The sequence below is a fragment of the Malania oleifera genome, chromosome 2, assembly GCF_029873635.1.
Source record: "Malania oleifera isolate guangnan ecotype guangnan chromosome 2, ASM2987363v1, whole genome shotgun sequence".
In the NCBI taxonomy this organism is placed as follows: domain Eukaryota; kingdom Viridiplantae; phylum Streptophyta; class Magnoliopsida; order Santalales; family Ximeniaceae; genus Malania; species Malania oleifera.
In genome coordinates, this window is record NC_080418.1 from 54825751 (window position 1) to 54838352 (window position 12602).

Below are 12602 nucleotides of genomic sequence, written 5' to 3' on the forward strand. Positions count from 1 at the left end.
AAATTGCCAGAACTTGACACTGAATTGGAAGATTGGGATGAGAAGGACAATAATTTGCTTTTGGAACAGATTCAGGAATTCAAGGATGTGTGTTAGAACTCTTCTCAGCTGAAAGATCTGGAAAAATCAGAGCTTCCTGAGGATCCAAATAACTGCTTGGATGTTAATTGAAGCGACACCTCAATGGAGGAGGCACCTTCAAAGGAGGCAGAGGTTCTTTATAAATCTACTTATTCTGGACCATCAGGAAATATTTTTCCAAGCTTTGTACAGGTCCAGGAAATCCTTTTGATGAGGAAGCTTTGGCTGATGAAAATCACAACAACAACTCCTTTTGTAGCCAGCTTTTATTCCATTCCAGGACTGATCTTAATTCTGGGACTGAAACTTCCTTCACTTGTATTAAGTTAATTAATTCTGGCAAAGTACAGCTGTGGTTGACCGTATTGAAAAGAATTACCTTTCTTGCCAAAGAGAATTAGATGCTCTAGGAAGGACTTTTAACTCTTAATCCACTGGGAGATGGGAGGGACGGCCGAGACCCTCAGGAGCTTCTAGATAGGATGGGTTATACTGTTGTTAATCCTCTAGGCCAAGCTGTTAAGAAAGAACCACAAAGATTAGCCTCCAGCATTAACTATGGAGGGGGGAGTGGAAATAGGGTTAGGGGCAGCAAGGTGATAGAATGAAGATCTTGAGTTGGAATGCCAGGGGTTTGGGCTACCTTAGTAAACATTGCCAGATCAAGGATATCATTGTTAAGGCTGCACCAGACGATGCTATGATTCAAGAGTTAAAATTGGATTCTGTGTATGGTCTTCTTGTTGAGAATATTTGGGAGTCTACATTCAAAGACTGGGTTTGGTTAGCATCCACAGGCTCTTCGAAGGGATAATATGATCATTTGGATACCGGATTCGCTAGCAAATAGATGTTATTATTGGTTCCTTTTCTGTGTCTTGTTTTTTCGGATGTTAAAGGTAAGAGTCAATGGTGGTTTACCTCTGTTTATGGACCGAATATTCCCAGTTTGAGGGGTATTTTGTGGGAAGAATTACCTGCAGTATATGGTAGGTGCTTTCCCCATTGGTGGTTTGGGGGTGATTTTAATAACATAAGATCCACTTATAAGAAATTGAGAGGATACAGAATTACTTCTAGCATGAGAGGTTTTGATACATTTATTAGGGAGTGTGATATGGGAGATATTCCACTCTCAAATGCCCAATTTACTTGGTTTGCTGATGGCATTAGGTCAGTGGCAACAATGATTGATAGGTTCCTGCCACAGACTGGAAAGATACTTTTCCAATCTTAATGAAGAACTGCCTAGAGTCTGTTTTGACCATGCCCTTTGGTTGAATCTAATCCTCTTAAACGGATTTCTACTCCATTTGGATTTGAAAATATGTGGTTGACCCATCCTGATTTTCGGAATCAAGTTAGGAATTGGTGGGAAGAGTACTGCAGAAAGATGAGAAGGTTTCTGTTTTGTGAAAAGATTTGGTGTATGAAAGAAAAGTTAAAAAGCCAGAATTTGAAGAGTTCTAGTGAAATTTGATCTAGAAAAAAAAGACATTATTGAGGAAATGGGTGCAATTGATAGGTTGGCTAAGGAGGCACCTCTTTTTGAAGACATTGCTAGTAACTGAGTCCAATTGTCCAATGAGTTTGAACAAGTTGTTCTCAGAGAAGAGATAAGATGGAAACAAAAATCTAGAATGATGTGGAACAAAAATGGGTATTGTAACTCCAGACTTTTTCACAGGGTGACAACTGGTAGGAAAAGAAGAAACCGAATTAAGGAACTTGATGATAGGGGAGAGATCATTAAGGATCCTGACCCGTATTGAGGGCTTAATAACATATTTCTACAGAAATCTTCTTTGTGAGGAGGATGTTGGACGGATTATGGTTGAGGGGTTGGATTGGTGTCCCATATCAGATGAAAAGTTTGCTTGGCTAGAGAAACCTCTCAAGGAAGAAGAGACTAAAAGATGATTTTTCTGGATAGAGAAAAGGCTCCTGCACCTGATGGTTTTACTATGGCTTTCTTTTAGGACAGTTGGGGCATTTTGAAGGAGGAAATTCTTTAGTTTTTTTCTTGAATTCTTTGATAATGGAGTGGTAATGAGGAGTATGAATTCTACTTTTATCACCTTGGTACCTAAAAAATATGGTGCTATTAAAGTCAAGGACTTTAGATCAATAAGTTGGTTACTAGCGTTTATAAGATTATGGCTAAGGTGTTATCTAAAAGATTGACTACTGTTCTAAAGAACACTCTCTCTCTCAGTCTGAGTGCTTTTATAGGGGATAGACAAATCCTAGATGCTGCCTTGTTAGCTAATGAGGCGGTCGAAAAATGCAGGTCGTCGAAGAAAGAAGAGGGGTCTTGTGTTAAAATTGGACTTTGAGAAAGCTTATGATAGGTTAAGCTAGAGTTTCCTAGATAAGATCATGGCTAGAAAAGGCATGGGCCTAAGGTGGAAGAAATGGATTAGAAGGAGTTTATCTTCTATGGCCTTCTCTGTCTTAGTTAGTGGCAAGGCTAAGTCTTGCTTTCGTGCATCTAGGGATCTAAGACAAGGGGATCCCCTTTGTCCCTTTCTCTTTACTATTGTGGTGGACTTTCTAAGTGGGATGATTGAAAGAGGTGTAGATAGAGGATTTTCTTGGCCATTTCCAAAGAACTCTTGATGATAGAGAGGTAGAGCAGTTGTCTTCCTTGTTAATGTTATTAGGGACTTGTCCTTCCTTTGGGGTGGATAGGCATTATTGGTCTTTAGACTCTTCAGGGGGCTTATTCTTGCAAATCTTTTTGTGACTACTTGATTTACGCTAATATTTCCTTCACTCCATAGAATTATTTGGAAGGTCAAAGTTTCCTCAAAGATCAAGGCTTTTATTTGGTTGCTTGTTCTTAATAGACTTAACATCCACAATTTGTTGCAGAGTAGGAGACTTTCAAAGGCACTTTCTCCTTCTATATGTTTTCTTCGTCGTACTAGTTCTAAAACAGCATCTCATTTGTTTTTGCACTATTTGTTTGTTTGGAATATATAGAATAAGCTTTTTGGTCTTTTGGAAGAAAATTGGGTTTTTCTGAAGTCAATAAAGGATTTGTTGGCAGCTTCTTTTGCTGGTTTTGGTAAAAGGAAGGAAGCTTGTGTTTGTGGATGTGTGTGGTATTTGCAATTATGTGGGGTTTATGCATTGAAGGAATTGCTCATATATTTATGGAAAAAAAGTTGAATAAATTTTTGTTATGGGAGAATATTCGCTATTCGGCCTCGTTTCAGTGTGCTTCTGCTGGTAAGGAGTGAGTTTTTCAGATATCAAACTGAGATCAATTTGTCATGCCAATATAAATGGCGCCTTAAGCAGAGAGGTGCCAGTTTGAGACCCAAGTTCATCTTATATGCCAGTGGCAGAAACTCTTGTCCATCCAAATCATGCTCAACAGTGAACACACTGTAGATGCATTATCAAATGAAACAGAAACAGCAAACACATATTTAGAAACAGTTATTGCCAAGCAACATAATTAATCCAGCAGTTGGTAGGCATGAAATGTAAAAAAATGAAAACTATATCGAAACCAAGAATCTGAAATTGAAACCCATCAAGTGGTAATTTAACACCAAAACATGTTTAATCCAATTCAAACCTGCACTGAAAAGAATGGCAATATGCTAGCAATCATAGCACAATTAAATGGACAGAAATCCCAATTTGAATTCCCATTTTTCAAAGGAATTTCAATTATCAATATAGCATAAAAGAATCTGCATAGTTATTATGATTATTATCAGATTAAACATACCTGGGTCAGTAATCCACCATCAAAGAATCCAATGATGTTGCGATGATTATGAATATCTGGCTCCGACTCAGCAGCCCAAACCTTGTGGTCAGACTTCCCATGATAGCTGAAAAGCTCCCCTTCAATAAGAATGACTGTCGAATGGAGAAATGAATATTGAATCCAGACTTAGAAGGAGGTGCTATGTTCCTATTAGGAGGCAATATGTTTGTGTTCCAAGGGCAACAACATTTGAAGGAAGGAATGACATTCATGTTGGAAGGAGGTGTCGCATATCCTCTACTTCTCCATAAAAAAATGGAGAGAATCAATCACAATTTGTGGGCTGAGAGTACTTAAGCTATTAATATATTTATAAGGGTATATATGTAAATCATAAGTTTTCTTCGCATTGTTGTTTTTATATGTAATATAATTAGACATGGACGATCATTTCTACACCACCACGACATGCCATGTTGCCTCCATATTTTGTCATCACGCTAGATAGCTCAACTTTCATAGTCAAACAGACACATAATCAACATTTTCATAGGAATGCATTGAGCGGATTATGCGTTAACATCTTGTAGGTTCGCCATGAGGTCAAATCTAAGTATATATAGCATTACTCCAGAGAAAAAACATTAAATTCCAAAACAACCTCCAACTTATATGATACAAACAGTGAGTCCTCTGCAAATTTTGTAGCAAAAATCAACCACACATGCAGAAAAGATATCAAACTCACCTAATGACATGCTCAATAGAAGCTTCTAGTCATATTGAAGTTCATGAATTCAATAACTCCATCCAGTCTTTGTTGTTACAATACAAACTATGTCACGGTTTGCCTTCATTAGACCATTAAGATTTCATTTCAAGACATAGAGCAGCTACTTGTGCAGTAAATTGGCTACCTGAAGATAAAGCTCAACAGTCATTGTAAGCCATTGTTTCTTCCAAAGAGGCCCTTATAATGAACATATTGTAATTTTTTTCTGCCAAAAAGCTCTTTCCAACAGCTAATTCATTTCTTTTTTATTTTCATGTCAGTATGATACAGGCCTTTTGTCTGAATCAAAAATTAACTTTTAGTGGTCACAGAAATGAAAAAAGGTCATCTTTAGTGCTTAATGCAACAGGATAAATCGCAATGGCTAAGCTTGTCCGGATACCAAAACAATGGATGTTAAAGTTTAAAAGAGGAAAAAATAGAAGTCATTAAACAATCCATAACCATATATTAAGCAATCAAATCCACAAACTTCAACTAATTTTTTTACTCAAAAAACAGAAATTATCCATGAAATTTCTCAGAAGAAGTCTAGTTTCCTCTCTCATTACACAAATATAGTTACATTTGTCACCAGGGTACCGATAGGGTTCTTCCTTTGCAATGCTAGCATTTCTCAAATGAATCAAGGTTGTAGGAAAATAATATGCCAGACTACAACCAGGCTATAACACAGTTTCTATTTAAAGAGTCGGGCAGCATTTTGAACTACAGAAACTAGTTGCCTAAAATGTACAGAAATGAAAATTCTACAAATGAAAACAAGAAGGAAAAAAAACCAAGCAAGAATGAGAGATAGAGAAGGAGTGAGAGCAAAATTTCAATTGCATAGTCAACCGTAAAAGTTGATTGGACATTACATCAACCAACTAATCCATCTTGTATGTCATAGCCTGACCATATCTCTCCCCTGCCCATTCGGACTGATCATGTTGTACTGCCAACCCAATGAAACTGAATGAGAATTGCCTCGAACAGCACTCCAAGGACTCTGATGTAAGAAAATAGTGCCACTCATTTCAAATTCCAATAGAGTCTTACACACAGATGTATGCAATAGAAGCTCTAATTTTTTTTGCACATGAACCCACAAAATTCAGCAGATTAATTCTAAACAATGAAGATTCTGGAACTTCTTAACATGATTTCAATTTGAGATTTCTTACATTCAAGTTTTCAACTTGCATCTTTTTTCCTGCATAAAATCAGAAAGTATCAAAAGATATTTCAAAAAATCTTCCCATGGAGAGCAATTGCTTTTGATTTCATACAAAATCAGAATCAACTCAAAACTGAAACGTAAAACTAGGTCATGATCCTCCTGATTTATTCTGACTGAATAATCCACACTACAGATGTTCCTCACAATCAATCACTCAATATTACGGCCCAACACTCTTCCAACAAGGCACTTGATATCTGAACTGAACAAAGATTCGTTTCCCCAGTTCCAAAGTTTCCACTTTGTCCTAAATTTGCATGATGTTGAATAGAAATACAGTTGCTTCTTCTTTTTCTTTTTCTTCTTTTTTTCGTTTTTTTTTTTTTACAATCAGAAGATGGATTTTTGTCGGCAAAAAATGCAGAACTATAAAGGGAATTTCAAAAGAGAAAAGGATGAACTGTTACTCCAGACTCACCCAACAAACCAAATATGGTCATATGCCTCTGCCCTAATCTGGAATTACTGAAGAAACGAAACTCAACTTTTGTCCAAAGAGGAAAACCTGATGGAGATTTCAAGGAGAGATTTCATTTTCTTCTTCAGATGAAATTGTAGGATCAGAGGCTTCAGCAAGAGACTCCAGCATAATTATCACTTCAGCAGTATCATCCAAATAATATTTAGCTTTGCTTGGCTTTTGCCCAACTGTGCAAGCAAACACTGAATTGCTAGCAGAAAGGATATTTCCTGACACTGTGTTATTACCAATTATTTCAAACATGTCCTCATCAGATCTATCATCACCAATACATAGCACAAAATCAGCTCGTTTCCCATTCTCAGCCATTGACGCAAAGATCTTTTCTGCAACAAGGCCTTTGCTGACTCCCTGAAAACACAGAAAAAGGAAACTGATTCAGACTCCAGCAATATATATTTAGCTAGCTCTAGCACAGAAAGCAAATATTGAGTAACGGTAATACATTTCAGATATTCAACCAACCACAAATTCATTTGTTGTGCAAGTCAGATCACAAGAACGAGAGGAAAAGCAAAATCCTTAAAAAATTTAAAATATTAAATCCCACTCAAGCAGAGTCGCAATCACTAAAAATTTTGATATTTCAAATCATTCAGGCACAAAGTATTCAAAATTTACAAATTCATGGAGAAAATATATAGCAAAAATTAAGAAATGCAGCGGTAACAACAAAATTGCCCAAGGGTCTGGCAAATATTTGGCTGAAGAATGAAGCCGATGTGTATCAAGGTTTGCATTGTCATTATGACTTTAATTTGGAGCTATTAAGGAATTTCCAGAAACATGTTTTGCTATTCAAGATCTCAATGCCCATAAATATTATATCATAGGCATAAACAACAACTTCTAGTTCTTAAAAGCTCAAGAATAATTATCAGGCATGTAGAACTTATTCTAAATCAGGTGAAACGAATATGTCCAATGTCCATTCCCACTTTCTTCTTTAACTCTTAACCATACATGGAATTCACAGGAGGAAGGAATATAATAGCTGCAAGTAAGAGATAAACACACACCTGGGGTTTAACTTCTACAATAAACTGACCACTCTTCACAGCAACAGGTTCATTTGCTAAGACACTTTCTAAATGATCTAACATCTCCTTTGCCTGAGAAGAGCCAAAGCCTGGGTCTGCATCCCGATATTGCCATACCAAAGCGCTTTCTTTTTTTTCAATGGAAGAACCATCAGTAGACTCTGTGTATAGTTGCATTACAGGTTCAGCAATCCGCATCCACCCAAAATCAGAACTCTGGCCACAGATTTCCCATTCTTCATTTTCAGACCACCTAAGATATTGCACACAATCAAAAGAAACACATAAATGAGGGACAACATTTGGATTGCATTGGTAAAGGAGGACTTGATTGCCAGAGTAAGTTATCTTGGATTGACCAAAATTGTGGACGAGGATTCATGTAGTGGATTTATATATCAGGAACCTACAGCATTGCTGTTGTTGTTGCTTTGTGGGTGGGGAAAAATTATTAACATAAAAGCATCTTCAGGATCTCCTCTTCAAAACTAACATTCAGAGTCATTTACAAATGAAAATACTGGGCAGAAGTTTTAGGCATCTTTAGTTACAGAAAACGGTTCTCTGTTTCCCTCCATCGATTTCGACCTCCATTTTCACTATTCACTTTCTATGAATAATTGGAAAATGCATTATTATGCATTAAATGGAAAATTGGTTTTCAAGTCAGAAAATTGGAAAACGCATTCAAATCGTGATTGTTTTCTACTCACATAGAATCAGATAATTTGATAACAAGTTCAAAATAGGAGATTTTGCAGCAAAAACTATTTTAAAAAAAAATAAGTTAAGACCAAAACAAATTGCATTAAATTACATCAAAATAGGAAATTTTCAGCCCCAAAAGCTGCAAAAAAATCTAGAAAGGAATAAAAAATTGCAGCAAAAAAAGAAAGAAAAGAACAGGAACAATTGCATGAACACCCAGAAAATTCAAAAAGACCAACAATTTACAGCCAAAAAAGGGATGGGGGGAAATAGAACGTCTGCAAGAAAAAACCCAGAAAAAAACAACCCAATTGCAACAAAAGAAACTATAAAAAATCCAAAATAATTGCAGCATGCTGCAGCAACATAAAAGTACTGCATTTAGAAGAAAAATATTTTTTTTTTTAAAAGTCACAAAATTCAGAAAAGAGAATAGAATGGCATAGGTTGCAAAGGTACTTAGCAGATTGAAGAAGATTTATGAGGGACAGAGAGGTAACCTCTAAAGGGGAAAAAATGAAATATTTCACACTAAAGGGAATCCCATGTTTTCCAAAGAGAAAATGGATCTATCTATTATAAAGGAAAACATGGAAAACATTCTAAAGTTGAACAGCAAGGAAAACTTTCTACAGTTGTTTTTCCAACTTCAACTACAAACAGGAAATTGTCTTGTTTCCCATTTTGCATTGGAGACTAAAAAACAACTTTAAATCAGCTAGTTTTCTATCTGCTTAAGGATTTAGATTCGGATACGAATCCCACTCTGCATGGAAATTTTTTTCCCCAATAAAACACCCAATTCTCCACAACCAAATACCCCCTTAGGTTTCACATTATTTCTTTGACCCCTTCTACTAATAACAATAGCATCAAAAGAAGTAGACTAAATCCACTTGCATTCTTTCTAGCCATTCCTCTATTAGTACAAGTTTTACTGAATTTGGTAAAGGAACAAGTGAATTGCACATTTACTGCTATCATATTAAGCCAAAAACATTGTCTTAATGTGTAACATGATGTATAACAGAGATTTATCAAGACACATATTATAACAAGTATAAATCATGTTTTTGGATTTTGATTCTCTCCAGCAGCACATCCAGTCCCAGTTCAGTGACTTCTCGCTAATAAGGTTTTGCCATCTAAAGACCAGCATAACAATTGCCAATTATCAAAATCGTGGGAACACAACCTCAGTATGTCCAAGAAAGCAAATAAAAGACCTAGAGAGCCTCCAAACTACTTGATGACAAAACCCATAGTGGGGATGGGGGATGAGTGTGTGAGCACGTGTGAGAGAGAGAGAGAGAGAACAGAGGAGTGAAGGCACACCTCAAGAAGTAGCCATGCTCTGCTGCTATTCCTAGCTTCCTGCAAGGAGAAAACCACTTGCTTAAGCTGTCCCTGCCTCTTCCACTTACAATGAAAACAGTGTTTTTCGAGTCCCCACAGAGCGTGTTCAGGATTGAGATAACCTCTTGACTTGGGCTCTTATTGATGGAGTTTTGGGGCATTACAGTGCCATCATAGTCCAAAAGTATGGCCCTATTCTTAGCTCTAGTATAAGCTGATACAATAGCATCCATTGAAAGCTTTTTGAAATTAGGATCAAGTGCCACAACCCTAAACCCAAAGCTCAACCCAATTCCCCAACATCTTCTCCTAAAATGGTCTGAGCAAGTTCTTTCCATATCTTGCAAGAAGCTCCTTGACCAATAAGCCACATCATGAGAGCTAACATAACGGTAATGTTTTTCATGCCGCAACTGTTTTTCTGGTTCAGCCATTGATAGAGCCTCGTTCATTGCCTCTGCAGTTGCTTCAACATTCCATGGGTTGACACGGATTGCCCCACTGAGTGAAGGAGAACAGCCAATAAATTCTGATACCACTAACATGCTTTTCTTCGGCCCACTCATATCTGAACCTGATTCTAAACCAGATATTCCTTGTCGACAAACTATATATTCATACGGAGTAAGGTTCATCCCATCCCTTACAGCTGTGACAACAACACACTCAGCAATTGCATAATAAGCAACCCTTTCACTGATTGAAACTGGCCTATCAATATAAACTATTGGTTCATAACCAGGCTGACTGTAATTTTCATTAATCCTCTTGCAGCTTTCCTGTATCTCAACCCGTATTTCTTCTAGATCTATCCCCTTACCTCTTGGAGGATTTGCAATCTGGACAAGCACAGCTCTTCCTTGCCACTTTGGATGCTGTTTAAGCATCTGTTCCATTGCCAAAAGCTTCAAATTAATGCCTTTAAAAATATCCATATCATCTACACCAAGCAGCACCATTTTACCATCAAACTGCTGTCTAAGTTCCCCCACTCTCCATTCCTTATCGGCAAGTTTCATCACTGACTCAATCCGACCCATATGAATTCCAACTGGCATAATCTTAATCCCAATAGTCCTTCCGTAATATTCAAGCCCTATATAACCCCTCTTTGATTGATACTCCAAACCCAACATTCGACTGCAACAGGAAAGAAAATGCCGAGCATAATCAAAGGTGTGGAAACCAATAATGTCTGAGTTGAGTAGAGCTTTAAGTATTTCTTCTCTGACAGGAAGAGTCCTGTAGATCTCTGACGAGGGAAATGGGCTGTGAAGAAAGAACCCCATTCTTAACCGGTTAAAGCGTCTTCTTAAGAAGGTGGGCAGCACCATCAAATGGTAATCATGAATCCAGACATAGTCATCCTCTGGGTTTATCACCTCAATCACTCTTTGGGAAAATAACTTGTTTGCTGAGACATATGCTTCCCACATAGATCGATCAAATCGACCTCCATGATCAACTGAAAATGGCAACATGTAATGAAAAAGCGGCCACAACTGCCTCTTGCAGAACCCATCATAGAATTTTTCCAAAATATCAGGTGGCAAAAAGGTAGGGACGCATTTAAATTTGTCCAACAGTATCTGTGATACATCATCCTGCTCATTCAAATCAACATCAACTCTCAATGAACCAACGTAAATCACTTCCATATCTTCCGGCAACCCATCCTTAAGTTGCAAGAGCAAAGAATCCTCATTCCAACTAAAACTCCATCCCTTATTATCTGGCCTCCGCTTTGCTTTCACAGGCAACTGGTTAGCAACAATAATCATCCGATCTTGAGCAAGTGAAGACGGATTATCAGACGACACACTGTAAGCCTGTTCATCATCAAGTTCAGACACATTTCCTGGAACTGTCATTACCCTGGGAAGCCGCCTCCTTTCCCGACCAATAACTGGAAAATTCCCTGATGCCAAGTCTAAAAGATTGGTATACGATTTTGACATCATTTTTACGAGAAGATCTTAACCCAAATCTTAAATCCAAGATAATTTTCTTCTTCAAACAGATAACTCCACGCAATCTGCATGAGAACCCCAAAAGAACAAAACAATCAGATCAAAGCATCTCCTCGCACAATGGATGAAGATCAAACAAATTAATGCAGATAAACCATCAAAAACAACAACCGAAATATGAAACTACAACAATAACCGATCCACTCAAACTACTAAGTTCGTGGGATGGTTGAACAACAATTAAAATTTTCTTGAAAACCCCAATTCTGTTAAAAAAACAAAAAACAAACAAATAAAACACACGAAGAAATTAATAAAACGTAACCAACCAGCGTATCCGTAGCAACAAGAATTGAATCTTGCACGGCGATGTACGTTTCGATCTTCAAAGCCAAATAGAAATGAATTCGTATTTCGTCGATACAACAAAATCTCTAGGGATTGTTCTTCTCAAGCGAGAATCATCACTCTTCGGTAACCCGGAGCAGTGATTTGATCCGAAGAGATTGGATTTCGGATTTCAATCGTACGTCGAGAGAGGGGAATGAGGTTGCAGATTGGTTTTCCAATTTCACAGGATTTCGGAATGCTTGCTCTTCCGAAGACTCTGCATCGAGTCGTCCCTCGGCTGTTTCAGACCTAAAAAATAAAATTAAAAAATTCAAGTATATGAATATTCAGAGAATAATAATATTTTTTAAACAAATTAGGTGTGAGTGCATAAAATACAATAATCTTCTTGGAAAAATGGTCGCAAAAAATTAATAATCAGGCAACCTGCGGGTGATGCAGTTTAACACTCCGCCAATGACCTGTCTGGATGAATATGACGTGGAAGATTACTGGGCGATGAAATTTTGAGGGTGAGCAAAGCGTGTGCATTGCGTGTGACGAAATCAGTACTCTATAAGTAAAGAGGATAAGGTTTGCCAGCCGAGTAGGTGCCAGCTGGCGCCTCGCGGTGACCGACTTCATGAGAGCCACGTTGTGATTGGAATCTGCCACGTGTTAATTAGCAGGGACACGTGTAGGTATAATGTGAACATAAAGCATTGCCTTTCTTTGAAATGAACAGTAACCTGTTTGATATTGCTACGAAAGTTAAGAAAAAAAATTATTATTAATAATTAATAATTTGTCTGATCCATATTTTTTAAATTAAAATAGATTAAATTTTAATTAAGTAATTTTTTATTGTTGTTCTTTAATCAATTATTAATTATA

The 12602-nt window shown here is 37.3% G+C and overlaps 1 protein-coding gene across 3 annotated transcripts; it reads right to left on the reverse strand.

Moving 5' to 3' along the window:
* Window positions 1–5026: 5026 nt before the first annotated feature.
* Window positions 5027–12258, reverse strand: LOC131148093 (probable alpha,alpha-trehalose-phosphate synthase [UDP-forming] 7). 3 transcript variants are annotated; one of them, XR_009134979.1, is made up of 7 exons: window positions 12156–12212; window positions 11708–12017; window positions 9388–11443; window positions 7324–7597; window positions 6242–6655; window positions 5768–5796; window positions 5027–5592 (listed from the first exon to the last, which is right to left on the reverse strand). XR_009134979.1 is itself a non-coding variant. In XM_058097827.1 (5 exons), the coding sequence occupies exons 3-5, from the start codon at window positions 11367–11369 to the stop codon at window positions 6341–6343; spliced, it is 2571 nt and encodes an 856-aa protein (XP_057953810.1). In that variant the 5' UTR covers window positions 11370–11443; window positions 11708–12017; window positions 12156–12258; the 3' UTR covers window positions 5027–6340. The 3 variants fall into 3 exon arrangements, 1 of the variants encoding a protein (XP_057953810.1); XR_009134978.1 differs by lacking the exon at window positions 5768–5796; XM_058097827.1 differs by having other exon boundaries at window positions 5027–6655; window positions 12156–12258.
* Between the last annotated feature and the right edge of the window lie 344 nt (window positions 12259–12602).